We start from the raw sequence: 13,807 nt of genomic DNA, 5'->3' as shown, positions 1-13,807 counted from the left end.
TTGCTGGCCCCGGGGGAGGTCAGAACGGACTCCATCCTGGGGGGCCTCTCACAATGGCTCCCATGCCCAGGAGGAAGCTGCCTGCTGCCCAGAGAGGAAATACCAGCACCTCCCTGTGGGTGATCAAGACGCCCGCTTCCTGGACGGGCCAGGGCTGGAGAGGACGGCCAACAGGCCAGAGAACAATGGGAGGCCTGGCCCTGGGCTGGAGAGCGAAAGCAATGGGCTGGGGAAAGCAAGGCACCAAGACGGGCAGAGGTTTCCGCAGAACCCGCAGCGCAGTCATTCCCCACCCCGCCCCGGCTGCCTGAGTCAGGAGGATGGACTGGCGAATGATAATGGCCACCGCAGTTCATGCAGACCCTTCCGGAGCTTCAGAGAAGCCTACCGGGGCTGCCCCAACCCCCTCCCTGGAGGAGGCAGGTCACCCAGCCCCAGGGCACTGAGGTCATCCAGGCCAACTGGGCACCATCAAGAAGGGCTGCGTGAACCAGCTGGCCAGGCTGCCCTGAACACAAGTGTCCACCCACCCACAAAACACTCCGGGCCCCGCCGAGCGGCTGGGCACAGTCTGGAGGGGCAGCCCCCGGGCTGAGGTCAGAGGCCTGGCTGTACCGGGATGGGGGTGGGAGCAGGGGGCCCACACCCTCTTGCTGTGCCCCCAAACAGACAGAAGCTGAGGCCCCTAACGTGCCAAGCTTCACGGCTCTTAACACGGTGGGGTGCCCCATTCTCTCTGAGCCTCAGTCTCCTCATCTGTAAAGTGGGGACAGTCACAGCAACACCATAACAAATCTTCCCAGTCAGCGCTGCAGGCCCCTAGGCAGGAGCTCAGGGGTGCCTGAGGACTGGGGAGCCCCCAGGACGAGCCACTCTACCAACTTCCCAAAGGGAAGCCTGTGAGGCTGGGTCAGCAGTGCTGCCCGGATGTTGGGAGCGAGGCCCGGCCTGCTCCGCTCAGGGCCTTCCTGGGAACTAAGGCCACAGCCGCTGACTCAAGCAGCCATTGTTTTGTTAGCTGGACGTGCCCCCCCCTCCCCCCAGACACCCTGCTCCCCCTTCTTGAAGCTGTTTCTCATTCCAGCCCAGCCTGGCCCCACTTCCAGCCCTCCCCCCAGGGTCCCAGAGGAGCACAGAGTGGGATGGGCAGCCAGCGCCTCTCCGCCGGCCCCAGTGAGAAGTCACTCCCTCCCTCCCGGCTCGAACGGGGGGCGGGGGGGGGGGGGGCGGGGTGGCAGTGCAGTGGCCCTGGCCCTTCCTCACCCAGAACGGTTTTGTCCCAGCTTCTTCCCTGGCGAGGATGCAGGCCGGAGGGGAGAGCCCGCTGCCTTCCTCCTCCTGGGGCTGCGGGGCCCTCGAGACTGGAACTCACACCCCCCTCCCCAGAGGGTGCTGGCCTGGGTCCCAGAGTCGCTTTACCACCACTTGGGGCGCAGCTGAGGGGACCGGGCTGGCGTGGGGCCCCCAGCAAACATCTCTGGGCCAAGTCCCATGTGCTGGAGACACAGAGGTGACACGTGGGTCCCGCTCGCTAGTTGACCAGATCCCAGTTCGGGGACCAACCCCTCGCAGGGAAGTGACAGCTTATAATAACAACAATACAGCAGTATCAACAACATGACAATAATAATCAGCTACTGTTTACTTTGTGCGCAGATCTCTGCCTGCATAACCTCAGTTAACCCCTCATGTAACACACCCTAACGAGCTGATGCTCCTTTACAGCAAAGGTAACCGGGGCCCAGAGAGGTGGAGTGATTTGCCCAAAGTCACACAGCCATTATGTCCAGATGGGAGCTTCAAACGAGGCAGGCGAGCTCCAGAGTCCTGGCCCTTCACCACAGCCTCTCACAGCTGCTCTGCCGGGCGTTGCCAACAGCTGCGGGGAGTGTGGCTACTTGGAGCTGGAAATGCCCTGGGTTGCAAGCTGGGGAAACTGAGGCCCACCAAGGAAATGTCCACTTCTGGAGGGCTCAAACACAGACGGTGGACGCATCCTGAGCGGGGCTTAGGGGGCGGGGGTGGGTGCTGATCCCCCTTTAGCTCCTTTCCCGGCCTGGCTTCCACGTCAAGGCTTCTGCCCACTGCCCCCCCATTATTTACCGATCAGAGCAGAAAGTGCTATATGATTAACGCCCCGCTGGGGCCTCACTGAACCTCGTAATGGAGCTTACAGCTTCCTCCCTCCTCCAGCACGTGATTTATTATATTTCAGGGTAAAGGACAGTGGAGTGGGCGGGGCGAGCCACACGGGCCCAGAGATGGGCAGATCCAGGTGGCATCGGGTCTTAGCAGGAGAGCGGGCTGTGCAAGGCCCGCCCTGGTGGCCTGTATGGCTCCCCCGGCCCAAACCCGGGCTCTGGAAGGAAGAAAACAGTCTCGCTCTGGGGGTAGTAGCCAGGATCCAAATCCACGCGGCTGGCGCCAGGGGACTTTCCGGGCCTGTCCCCGTGTGGAGACCTGCTGGTTTCCATGGCAATCCCCACACCGCTGTCAGAGCTGGAGCGGCCCTGGGGAGTCACCTGGTCCAGCGGGGGGTGGGGTGGGGGGAACGCGGTGGGGCGGGCCCTGAGAGAGAGCCTCCTGCCTCTGCCAGCACCTGGCAGGACTAATTCGGGGCTCGCACCCATGGTCCCTTCTAGAAACAGATTAACTGTCTCGCTCTTCCCAAACAAACCCTTGCTGGCTCTCCACAGCCCACAGGACAGTGTCCAAATCCTTGGCCTACACCCCAGACCCCACACACTCTCAGTTTCATCGCTGCCTGTTACCCAAGCCACGTTCTACCACACCTCTGGGCCTCTGCCCCTGCTGTGTCCCCTGCCTGGAATGCCATCCCCAGCCCCATCTGTCAAAGTCCTGCTCCAACGTCACCTTCTTCCAGGAAGCCTTCCCTGACTTCCTCAGATGCGGCTGGTCCGTGTGTGGCTTTGGCTACAGCATGTCTTTTGTCATGCTCTCCTTCCTGACCATGTGGGGGTTCCTGGAGAGGAGGGACAGGGTCTGATTCATCCTTTTTGGGGGCTGCCATGTAACAAAGCTGAGCCTCCCCCTCCTTCCCCCCCCCCCCCATACCGCCACACTTCAGAGCACCCTCCACCAGGAGGACAGACAGGTAGGAGATGTTGCCCAGGAGGTGCTGGGCTCTGGTAGGTGAAGGTAGCTGCAGTCCTGGGGAACAGAACTTCCCTGGGTCTCAGTTTCCCCACCTTTAAAATGGGCCCATTCACCCCCTCCCACTGTGACGTCAGGGCCCTTTGGTCAGTGTTGTTTTCAGAGAACCCAGAGATTAAAGGCGATGAACACAGACTCTGCGGCCAGGCACCAGCTCCGCCTTTCAGCCACTGTGTGACCTCAGGCAAGTCACTGTTTCCCCTTTTTGTAGACTGGGGATAACACTTCATCCTGTTTCGGGGCGGGGTGGGTATGAAAAGATACACTGCACGTAAAGTGCTTTGCAGAGTGCCCCACACAGAATAAGTTCCCGAGAAACAGCAGTAGGAATGCTAATGATGCTGATGGGAGCAGTTCTGGTGTCAGAGTGAGGGCTTCCTTGTCACCCCATGTCCCAACTCGGAGCAGGAAACGGAGGCCCAGAAAGGGGAAGGGGCCCCTCATTCCCAGGGGCTCCGGCCCGCACGCTCCTTCCACACACACCACCTCTTCCCCCCTGCAGCAACCAGAACTTGGAACCAGCCTATTTCCTTCATCTCCATGAGGACCGGCAGCTGCGGGCGGGCAAAATGAACTCGGGTCGAGGCCGTCCTGCAGGAACCGACACCGACTCACACAGGGCCTCCGCCAAACGCCAGGACACCCCTTCTTCCCTCGGCTGAGCCCTCTTTCCCGACGGGGAAATCCAGGGTCCAGCACTCACCCACCTCTCTGGGCCTGCCTGGGTCATGGCAGGTCTTACTGTGGTCACGGCCAGGGCCACCTCCTGGCAAACGCCAGACAGTGAGGGGCTGCCCTGCAGGGAAGCCCAGTGCCCAGCACAGTCTGTACCGGGCAGGGCTGGGGTCCGTGTAGAAAGGGATGTGCCCGGTCATCGTTCAAACGGACCACATCCCTCATTCACACACCCAAAAGGCCGGGGGCACACTCCTTCCAGAATCCAGGCAATCCTAGTTCCAGAGCTGAATGCAACCAGGTGTTCCCCTGCCTCCCCCACTTCCGCAGGAGGCCCCATCAGCTATCGTCCCCAACGTATGGCCCGGCCTCTGCAGGTGCCCCAGCCGGCCGCACCCCACTCTGGATCTGAGTCACTGCAGCGTCAGTCTAGCTCCATCCAGAGCCTGCATGGAGGTGCTATCACCGAAGGGGGTTTTGTACGAAGGGCAACGCCCAGATCTCCATGGGGGAGGAGGGGGGTGTAATTGTACAACTTGCCACAATTACAATGGTCTTAGGCTCTACAGATGGAGAACCGCTAGCAGGGTCGCCTAAGACCATCGGAAAACACAGATATTTACATTACGATTCATTAACAGTAGCAAAATGACAGTTATGAAGTAGCAACGAAAATAATTTTATGGTTGGGGGTCACCACAACATGGGGAACTGTATTAAAGGGTCGCGGCATTGGGAAGGTTGAGAACCACTGATCTAGAGCATCCTCCCTCCTCTGAGCACAAGCTGCCCGGTTGGCTGTTCCACACGCCGAGCACACTTTCCTCTGATGTACTCTTTTCCTCTGCCTGCCATTTTTGGGCACTGCGTGTGAGATTTTAATCTGCCCACATCCTCAGAAGACACTGGCCGGCTTTACAATGAGAAAGCATGAGACCCAGCGGTCACACAGCATACAGGGAGGAGAACAGAACTCGAGATCAGCTTTACCCTCACCTACTTGGGAATCCAAATGGATGGCTTTCCCAGCGTGGGGAGGGATATGAACAGTCTTCTGGCCCAAGCCCTGTCTATCTCTCTAGGTTAGAAGGTCATCCTGGCCAACCCCACGGGAACCCCTTCTCCTAAGTCCTACCAAGTGCCTCTGCTTATACCCTTGGCCACGGGGAGCTCACTCCCAGCCCCATTCCAATTCCATCTAGAAAGCCCATCTTGGGAGCTGTCTCCCTCCACCTCCACCCAGCATTTCAACCCCTAAATTGGTTCAGAAAAACGCCTTCTTGACAATGAGCACCCACCCACCACATGCCAGTTTAAAACCGCCTGAGGGTTCTTTTTCCACCTTTACTATAAAAAGACACCTTGAAAATGCAGCACTGACATTTCCCTGTCAGTTTTCTTTTTGATTTAAAAACACAAATACTATGGTCATTCAAAGGTGACAGTGAGCTCAGTGGTTGAGCATCCACCTATGAACCAGGAGGTCACAGTTTGATTCCTGGTCAGGGCACATGCTGGGTTGCAGGCTCAACTAGTGTGGGGCGTGCAGGAGGCAGCCCATCAATGATTCGATTTCATCCTTGATGTTTCATCTCTCTCCCCCTCTACCTTCCTCTCAGAAATCAATAAAAAATGTATTTTTTAAAAGACTCAGCCTGCCCTTGCCTTGCTGGGTGACCCTGTACCTCAGTTTCCCCCCTTGATAGCTGTGGCAACTTCCCAAACTTGCTTTCACCTCAAACATGAGGTGACGGAAGGAATCCACGCTATACGCAAGGAAGGCTAATTTCCTCACTCCCACTTTATCAAAACAGTCCAACAGCCCCAAATATGCCAAAAACCATCAGGGGCAATGCTGGGGCCTCTGAGGTTCCCTGCCTCTCACCTCACACCTCAGTACCTCCTCCCTTCATTGTCTTAAAGGTGGAGAGCAGAGGAAAAAGCCTGCCCAAAACTACCCTGACTGAGGCTGTGGGGCTGAGAGACCCCAAAAACAACTGTGGCCCTGGCCAGGTGGCCCAGTTGGTTGGAGCATCGTCCCGTACGCCAAGAGGCTGCGGGTTTGATTCCCGGTCAGGGCACATACCTACGTTTCAGGCAACCCTGGCCTCTCCCTTCCCCTCTCTCTCTCTAAAAATCAATAAAAAGTGAAGGGGGGCAGGGAAAGTGGGAGACATCTGTAAACTGTCAACAATAAAAAAATGAAAATAAATACATATCAATAAAAACATATCCTCTGGTGAGGGTTAAAACAAAACAAACCAAAACCAAAAAAAAAAAACCCTACAACTGCAGGAAGCTGAGTTTCCAGAGGCCTGGCCAAGCCACCTCCCTTGCCTGGAGGTCAGATGTCCTTGGAGAACAGATGGAAGAACAAGGTGCTGTCCCCTCGCCCAACTTCCATCTGATGTCGGGCCAGACTGGGCAGCTTCCTTCCCCTCCATCCTGTCGGTCCCCACCTCTGGGGCTACATCCTGGCAGCCAAATCTGTCCCAAGCCCACCGCTTCCTTCTATGCCCCCCGGTGGCCCATCACATCCCCAAGAACAAGGCCTGGCCCGCTACCTGCACAGCTGCGCCCAGGGCCCGTCACGGCAAGTGTTGGAGGACTATTTGCGAATGAGTGAGTGAATCTCCTGCCTGGGAGATGGCACCAGCCTCCCAACTACTCTCCCCCTGTCTCTCCTCTTGCCTTCTCACCAGTCACCTAGGGACTTTCTAAAATAATTACGTTAAAAATAAGCATAGTAAGCACCAGCCAGGGAGCTTAGTTACAGCATCGTCCCGATATGCCAAGGTTGCTGGTTTGATCCCCAGTCAAGGCACATATAAGACTCAACCAATGAATGCATAAATAAGTGGAACAACAAATCCATGTTTCTCTCCTCTCTCCCTCTCTCTCTCTCTCATCAATAAACAAAAAACATATATAAAATAAAAATATTTAATTAATAAAAGATTTAAAAAATAAAATAAAAATAATCATAGTAATTGCAAGCACATGTGCCAGCCACTCTACTAAGAGCTTCCCCAGTATGATCTCGTGGAATTCCCACCATGGTCCTGCGAGGCAGGTACTTTTATTGTCATTCCCATTCCTCAGAGGAAGACATGCAGATGCTCATTCAAGTCATATCACTCCTCTGGCTAAAACCCTTCATGGCTCCCCATGTCCCCAGGATACAGTCCCAATCCCATCATACGGCCAACCTGCACCCTGCAGCCCCACCCGCCTCCCCACTCGGTTCAGTAGCTCTAGCCCAGTGGTCGGCAAACCGAGGCTCTCGAGCCACATGCGGCTCTTTGGCCCCTGGAGTGTGGCTCTTCCACAAAATACCACGTGTGGGCGCGCACGTACAGTGAGATTGAAACTTCGTGGCCCATGCGCAGAAGTCGGTTTTCGGCCTGGGCGAGTCGATTTTGAAGAAGTGGTTCTAACGCCGAGCCACACTCAAGGGGCCAAAGAGCCGCACGTGGCTCGCGAGCCGCGGTTTGCCGACCACTGCTCTAGCCCATTTGCTGTATCCCACCTCCAGGTGTTTGCAGAGGCTGTTCGCTCAGCCTGGACCCTTCCCTCCTCTCCTGCCAGCCTCAGATGGCTAACTCCTGCTCATCCCCCTCTGCTTTGATATCACTCCCCCAAGATGAACAGCAAAGAGTGACCTATTTTGGCTTCTTCTTGCAGCAGAAACGACTTGATGCCCCTCTCCTGGCTCCCTCATCCCTCCGGCTGTAAGAGCCTGCCTGCATGTCAGTCCTCTGCTCGCCTGCATGATCCACAAGAGCAGAAACCGAGTCACCATTGCCCCCCAGTGCACAGGGCTGGGCACCCAGTAGCGGTTTAGAAATGTTTACTGAGGCTTCTAGAGGTGGGAGAGGGTGGAGTCGCCTCTGCTGCAAGGAGAAGCCCAAATAGGTCACTTTGCTGTTCAGGATCCAGCCCAGACTTCTGCTAATACTGTCCCCTGGGGTAATAATAACAAGGACAGCATACCTCTACCAGGTGCTTATTGTGTGCCAGAGAAGTGCTTCACATTAATTAGTTCATTTAGTCCTTAGAGATTTGTTTTTATCATCCCCACTTTACAGATGAGGAAGGTTAAGTCCTTTGCCAACGTCACATAGCTGGGAAGTGGCAGAGTAGGGTTTGAACCCAGTGTGCGAAGTCCAAATTCTTAACCTCTAACTGAGGAGCTGGCAACAGCCTGGAGCAAGAATAATAACCACCCGCCCACCCCCACCCTGGGGCCTTGATTTTACACATCTGGAAGAGCCTGCCCAGGGGCACTGGCCTGTGCCGATAGCTGGGTATGGGGACAGGGAGAGGGATGGGGCGGACACAGGGAGAGTGACGGAGGGCTGACAACCCGCCTCACCTTGGGGTCAGGAGGAGGCCCTTGGCCACTCTGTCCCTGGGGCTGTGTCCTTGTAGAGGCCCTGCCCCCTAAAAAGAAGGAAGCCCCAGCCCCCTTCAGCAGAATGAGTCATTGCACGAGGCCAGGCTGAAAATAATGGACCTTAGGAACTGAGAAGGCTCCTGCCAGAGGGGGAGGAGGAGACTAGAGGCCCAAGGGGACAGACTGACCAGGGCCTGGATGGACATGCAGGGCCTGGGAAGGTTGAGGGGAGGCCTTGGTCCCCCGACAGGGTCTTCCTTCCATAGAGTAGGGTCGACTCGCCACTCACTCCTAGCCCCGAGACCTCCTTAAACAAAACCCACCCCAAACACAGCCCACTGGGGTCTGTGGCTCTGGGAAGAGGAATGGTGGATGTCTCACCACAGCGCTGGGCAGCCAGCCCTCCGCTGGCTGGGCCCTGCTCCCCGGGACAGTCTGCCCTGCTCACCCACGATGACCTTTATTTTCGGGGCAGCCAGCCAGCCGGGTGGTGGGCAGCCGTGGGAGCCTGACCATAAGGGCAGGAATCTGAGTTTTCTGTAAGCCCCAGTGTTGGGCACACCCACGAGTAATTAAGCTCATGAGATTCCTGCCGCAGCCCGAGGACCACAGAGGAGGAATGGGGCAGGGCAATCGGGGGGCCTGGCCCCAAGGAGGGCTCTGGAATCACCAGAAGTCTGAGTCTGGCATTTGCGGAAGGAGGAACGGAGGCTTCCCAGGGCAGTGGCAAAGCCTGGGGTTCAGATGGATTCCCCAGACTCGGACACAGATGCAGAGTGTGGAAAAGGTGAAGGGTTCCACTTCCCAGGGCCCCCTGAACGAGTGACCCCTTGCTGGTGCGCTTACTTGAAGAGAACGGCACGAAGTTCCCTCGGCACCCTTAGGTCACGTCCCCACAACTTCAACACACACACTGATCCCCGAACCTGGCCCCCTTGTTACTCCCCAGCCCAGCCCCAGACACCTGGGTCCCCTTCCCACCAGCTGGTGTGTCCTCACACCTGGCCACTCCTCATTCCCTCCTGAGCCTCAGGGCCAGCCCTGCCCCCTGCATACCCTCCTGACCCTGGCACCTCCCCACCAAGGCCTTTGGTCAGACATACACTCACTTGCCGTGTGCTCACCGCCTAGGACCCACCTCCGGGCGCACACCTGAGCTATATATACACCGTTAGCTCTCTTCACCACGAACCTATCCACAACCTGAACCCCTCCCACGCACCTAGGTATGCGCACCTGTAAGCCAGCACTCAATTGAATGACCTCACACGCACACCTGGGCCGTATTCGCGCTAGTTGCCCCCATCTCAGCTGACACCTGTACCCACGAGAGTACACCTAAGTCCCCGCAAATGCACCTGTGGTCCAGAGTACACACGTGTGTCCCCGGACGCTCACACCAGTGACCCGCAAAGCGCGCAACCCGCCCAGTTACCGGCCCGCTCTCCCGCGGCGACCGCCATGCCTGGACTTACCTGGATGTTGCGCTTGCGCTCGCAGGCTGGCCCGGTGCCCTGCACCACGCTGTCGAGCACCGCCACCACGTCGGGTGCAGGCTCTACGAAGCAGGCGGTGCGCGCGGCGCGGATGGCAGCCTGCACGTCGGCGAAGCTGAAGGCGCAGAGCGCGGCAGGAGCCGCCCGGGGCGCGGGGGCCCCCTGGGGCCGCTCGAAGACCGCAAAGAGCAGCTCGCGCGCGGGGAAGACCGACACCAGGCGGCTGTAGAGGTCGCCGCGGCCCGCGCCGCCCGCGCACTGCAAGCCCAGCTGGATGTAGGACTCGGTGAGCTTCTTGGCGTCGCCGCCGGCGCCGCGAGGCAGGCAGATGCGCGCCAGCAGGCTCCGCGCCTGGCTCTCCTTGTCGCCCGCACGCGCCTCGCTGGTGAGCGCCAGGTACGCGTAGGACGGCGCGCCCGGCGGCGGGTCCGGCGGGTGCAGGAAGGCACGCACGAAGCCCAGCTTGTGCTGCTCCTTGGCCCCCTGCTTGATCTTGAGAATGTTGTCGTCGGAAGGGTTGAGGTCGAAGGTGAAGAGCTTGGCCAGGTCGCCGCGCGCGTCCAGGGAGCGGATGGCAATCTCCGGCGTGTTCTCAAAGCGGTGGTCCTCCAGGCTGCGGTTGCGCGGGAAGAAGGCGCTGCCGTAGCCGGTGTACGTGGCGCCCACGAGCAGGCGGCTGCCCCCCGTGCCGGCGGCGGGCGGCAGCACCAGCCCGACGGTGGACGCGTTCGGGTGGTTGGCCGCCACGTTCAGCATGCTGGGGAACACCGTGACGGGCTCGGCGGGCGGCGCGGCGGGCGGGAAGTGCACGGCCACCGCCGAGATGTTGCCCCGGCGCCGCAGCTGGCAGAAGCCCTGGTAGATGGACCCGCACACGACCACCAGGCCCTGGCCGGGGTCCAGCTGCAGAATCTTGTTGTAGTTGTCGGTGAGACGCCGCGGGTGCTCGCAGGAGGCCTGCGGCAGCTGCGGGGCGTGACACAGCGGGCTGTCGGCCACCGGACCCACGGCCGCCTCGGCCTCCAGGCTCAGGTTGGCGCTCGACAGCTGGTAGAGGCGGTTGACGGCCGCCAGGTACACCGTCCCGGCCGCGCCGTCCAGGGCGAAGTTGTTGGTGGGCGTGGGCGAGGGGAAGCGGCGCTGGATCTCCAGGGCGCCGGCCCGCGCCGCCCCCAGCAGCAGCAGCAGCAGCGGCAGCGGCAGCGGGCACGGCGGCGGGGCCCGGAATGGCGGGCGCGGCGGCCGGGGGCCGGTCGCGGCGGCCCGGGCGCTACGGGGTGCGCCGCCCGCGGCGCGACGAGCCATCCGGGCGTGCGCGGGCTGCGCGGCACGGCGAGTGCATGGGGTGCGGCGCGGCCGGGAGCCGGGAGCCCGGAGGAGGCAGGAGGCGGGGGGCGGGCCCGGGCCGCGAGGCGCTTCCTGCCCGCGCCAGCCGCCCCCGGCCCCGGCGCCCCGGCCGGGCTCAGCGGCGCAGCGCAAGCCGGGGGCGGGGCGGGGGCGGCTCCGTCGCAGACACGCCCTCGCGCCGCGCCCCGCCCGGCCGCGCCCCGCCCTCGAGCCCCTGCCCGCCCCCCGCCCACCTCCCCGAGCGCCCCGGCGGGCTCTCCGGGCTGCCCCGCGGCCCCGCCCCGCCCGCCGGCTGCTTGGCCCCGGCTTGGCTGTCGGAGGGTCCGGCCGCCCCGCGCCCTCCGGGACCCTCCTGCGGGCGCGGCGTCCACGGCCCCAGAGGCTCCCTTTCCCGGCGTCGCCTCCGCCTCCGTCGCTTATTCTTCTTCCCTTCCCTCCTCCTGGTCTCGCTCGGGCTGGTTTTTTGCTTTCTTTCCTCTCTCTCTCCACCCCCCTGTCTCTCAGTATCTCCCTGTCTCTGTCCCTGTTTAAGCCCCCTCCCCGTGTATGTGTCTCTCTTTCCCTTCTCTGTTCTGTCCTTCGCTCCCTCTCCCTCTCTCCGTCGCTCCCTCCGCTCCCTCCCCCTGGAACTCGCGGTCTCTCTCCCATCCCTCGGACCTCCCTCTTCTCCATCTCAGTCTGCCCCCTTCTCTCCCTCTCTGCCTTCTTGGTCCACAGCCCTCCCTTCTTCCCATCTCCACGTCTCCGCCTTTTCACCCTCTTTCCTAGGGCACTGTCCAGGCCTGGGCACCTCCAGGGCCAGCTGGGCAGGGGGCACCACCCCCTTAGTCCCCAAGATCTGTCCCCCCCAAACCCCGGCCCCATAAAAGGGGTTTTATAAGTGGTGGGACAGAGGGACAGAGCTCAAGGGTCAGACTCATCAATCAGGAAAATGGAGAGAGGCACTATTTCCGCAGGTGCCAGGCTGCGGGGCAGTCTGGTCGGCACTGGCCACACCCATGAGGCCGTGGTCCTGAGGGAGTGGCCCCCAGAGGCCTCCTGTGGAGGCCCAGCCCTGTGGGCCGCTGCTTTCCTGCCCAGGAAGCACTCCCCCGTTGTGGGGAACTCTGGAAGAACCTAAAATCCCCCCATTTAGTGGGAGGTCAGCCACGTGAGCCGGCACGGGGCCACTTCTCCTTCCACCTGGAAGGAACAGGTAGACACTGAGGTGGGAGGCAGGCAGCCACGATTCCAAGGTCTCAGGGCCCGTGTCACGAGCCTCTATGGCACCTGGCAAAGGTGGGTGCTCAAACAGGGCTCCTCTAGAGCTTTCCATGAATTGATTGGCTTCGTCCTCCTCACAGCTGCCCTCTGAGGCTGGTACTCGTATGATCCCACTTCACAGATGCAGCTCCTGAAGCCCCGGAGAGAAGGGACTGGCCGGAGGCACAGCTCATAAGGAGCAGAATTGCAATGTTTGAAAGCCAAGATCTGTTGGCTTTGAAACCACCCCAACCCACCCCCAGTCCCAGGCCAGCTCTGGCCTCTCAGAACTAGAAGGGGCTCCTATCAGACCTCTGGCTGCCACGTGGTTCCCTGTGGCCCTTGCTCTAAGGGTGGCCTGGCCTCAACTGACTTGTTCCCACCACCACGCCAGGAAGGAAGGACAGGGAATTTCTCCGTGCCCCACAGGGTAGGCAGGAAAAGCCGGGCCTACAGCAGCCCCCTGCTTCCTTAGCCCAACACCCCGGCCTTCCTGCCTTCCTGCCTTCCTGCCATCAGTGTTTGCCCATCACCCCTGCCTTTTCCAATCCCCGCTTTCCCCTCCCCCATCCCCAGGTCCTGCCACTGCTTTGAGAGCTGGGAGTGTTCAGCTGTAAGAAATCAGAGGCTCTGCCTCTGGCACCATCCTCCTGGGCTCAAGGCCACTCAGGGGACAGCCAGGTAGGACCCATGTCCCCACCTCCAGGGCTCATGTTGTACAACCTGTGGGAGCCGACTGGGGAGCCCAGCAGGGGTGCAGGAGGCTGCCTGCCCCAATTCACCTCACCCCACTCCCTCCTCTGCGTCCTCCCCCATCAGTCCATCTGTCTGTCTCTCTTCAGCCTTATCTTTCTCTGGCCTTCCCAACGCATCTCTATTTATGTCTTTCTGCTCCACCCGTTTTTTTCTCTCTCTGTCCCTCCCCAACCCCCTCTCTTTTCACTCTGTCTTTTGTGTGTGTCTCTCTATCTCTCTGTGTGTCTGTCTCTCTCTCTTTCTGTCTCCCTCCCTATCCCCCACTCCTCTCTCCTTCTTTCGCCCCCTCCTAGCTTCTTTTCTGTCTCCAGCTCATCTTGCTGAATCCTGCAGCTCCCCCCACTGAGCCCTGAGGATAATGCTCTGTGTCCTCGAAGCTCCGCCTGGCACACAGTGAAAGATGGTTCTGGGCACACAAAACTACCTGCCAAGCTGAGCTCTAGGACTGGAGCCACCCTGGCTGGGGGAATGCAGGGCCAGTTTAGACTGCAGAGAGCTCAGCCAGGGTCCAAGTGTCCTGGCATAAGCTGGAAGTCCAAGTACAGTATGGCCTAGGGCAAGGCTCTTGCCCTCTCTGAGCCTCAGTTTCCTCGTCTGCAAAATAAGGACAATCATAACAGCACACTGGCCCCTGGGAGATTGTGAGATGTGAAGAGTATAACGTTCCAGAAAGCACAGTGCCAGGCGCATCACAGGCACTGGGCAAATGCCCATTTCTCTC

At 59.9% G+C, this 13,807-nt stretch overlaps 1 protein-coding gene across 1 annotated transcript in view; it reads right to left on the bottom strand.

Annotated features, from left to right (window-relative positions):
- Nucleotides 1-11,170, bottom strand: part of PLXND1 (plexin D1) — a 51,178-nt gene extending 40,008 nt beyond the window's left edge. Inside the window, exon 1 of the mRNA XM_079794815.1 lies at nt 9,721-11,170. Within this exon, the coding sequence (XP_079650941.1) occupies nt 9,721-11,046 (1,326 nt within the window). The 5' untranslated portion in view covers nt 11,047-11,170. The remainder of the gene's footprint in view (nt 1-9,720) is intronic.
- Nucleotides 11,171-13,807: the final 2,637 nt, after the last annotated feature.

The sequence above is a fragment of the Cnephaeus nilssonii genome, assembly GCF_951640355.1.
Source record: "Cnephaeus nilssonii genome assembly, chromosome: 17".
Classification (NCBI taxonomy): Eukaryota; Metazoa; Chordata; class Mammalia; order Chiroptera; family Vespertilionidae; genus Cnephaeus; species Cnephaeus nilssonii.
This window is presented reverse-complemented; position numbering and strand designations above follow the sequence as displayed.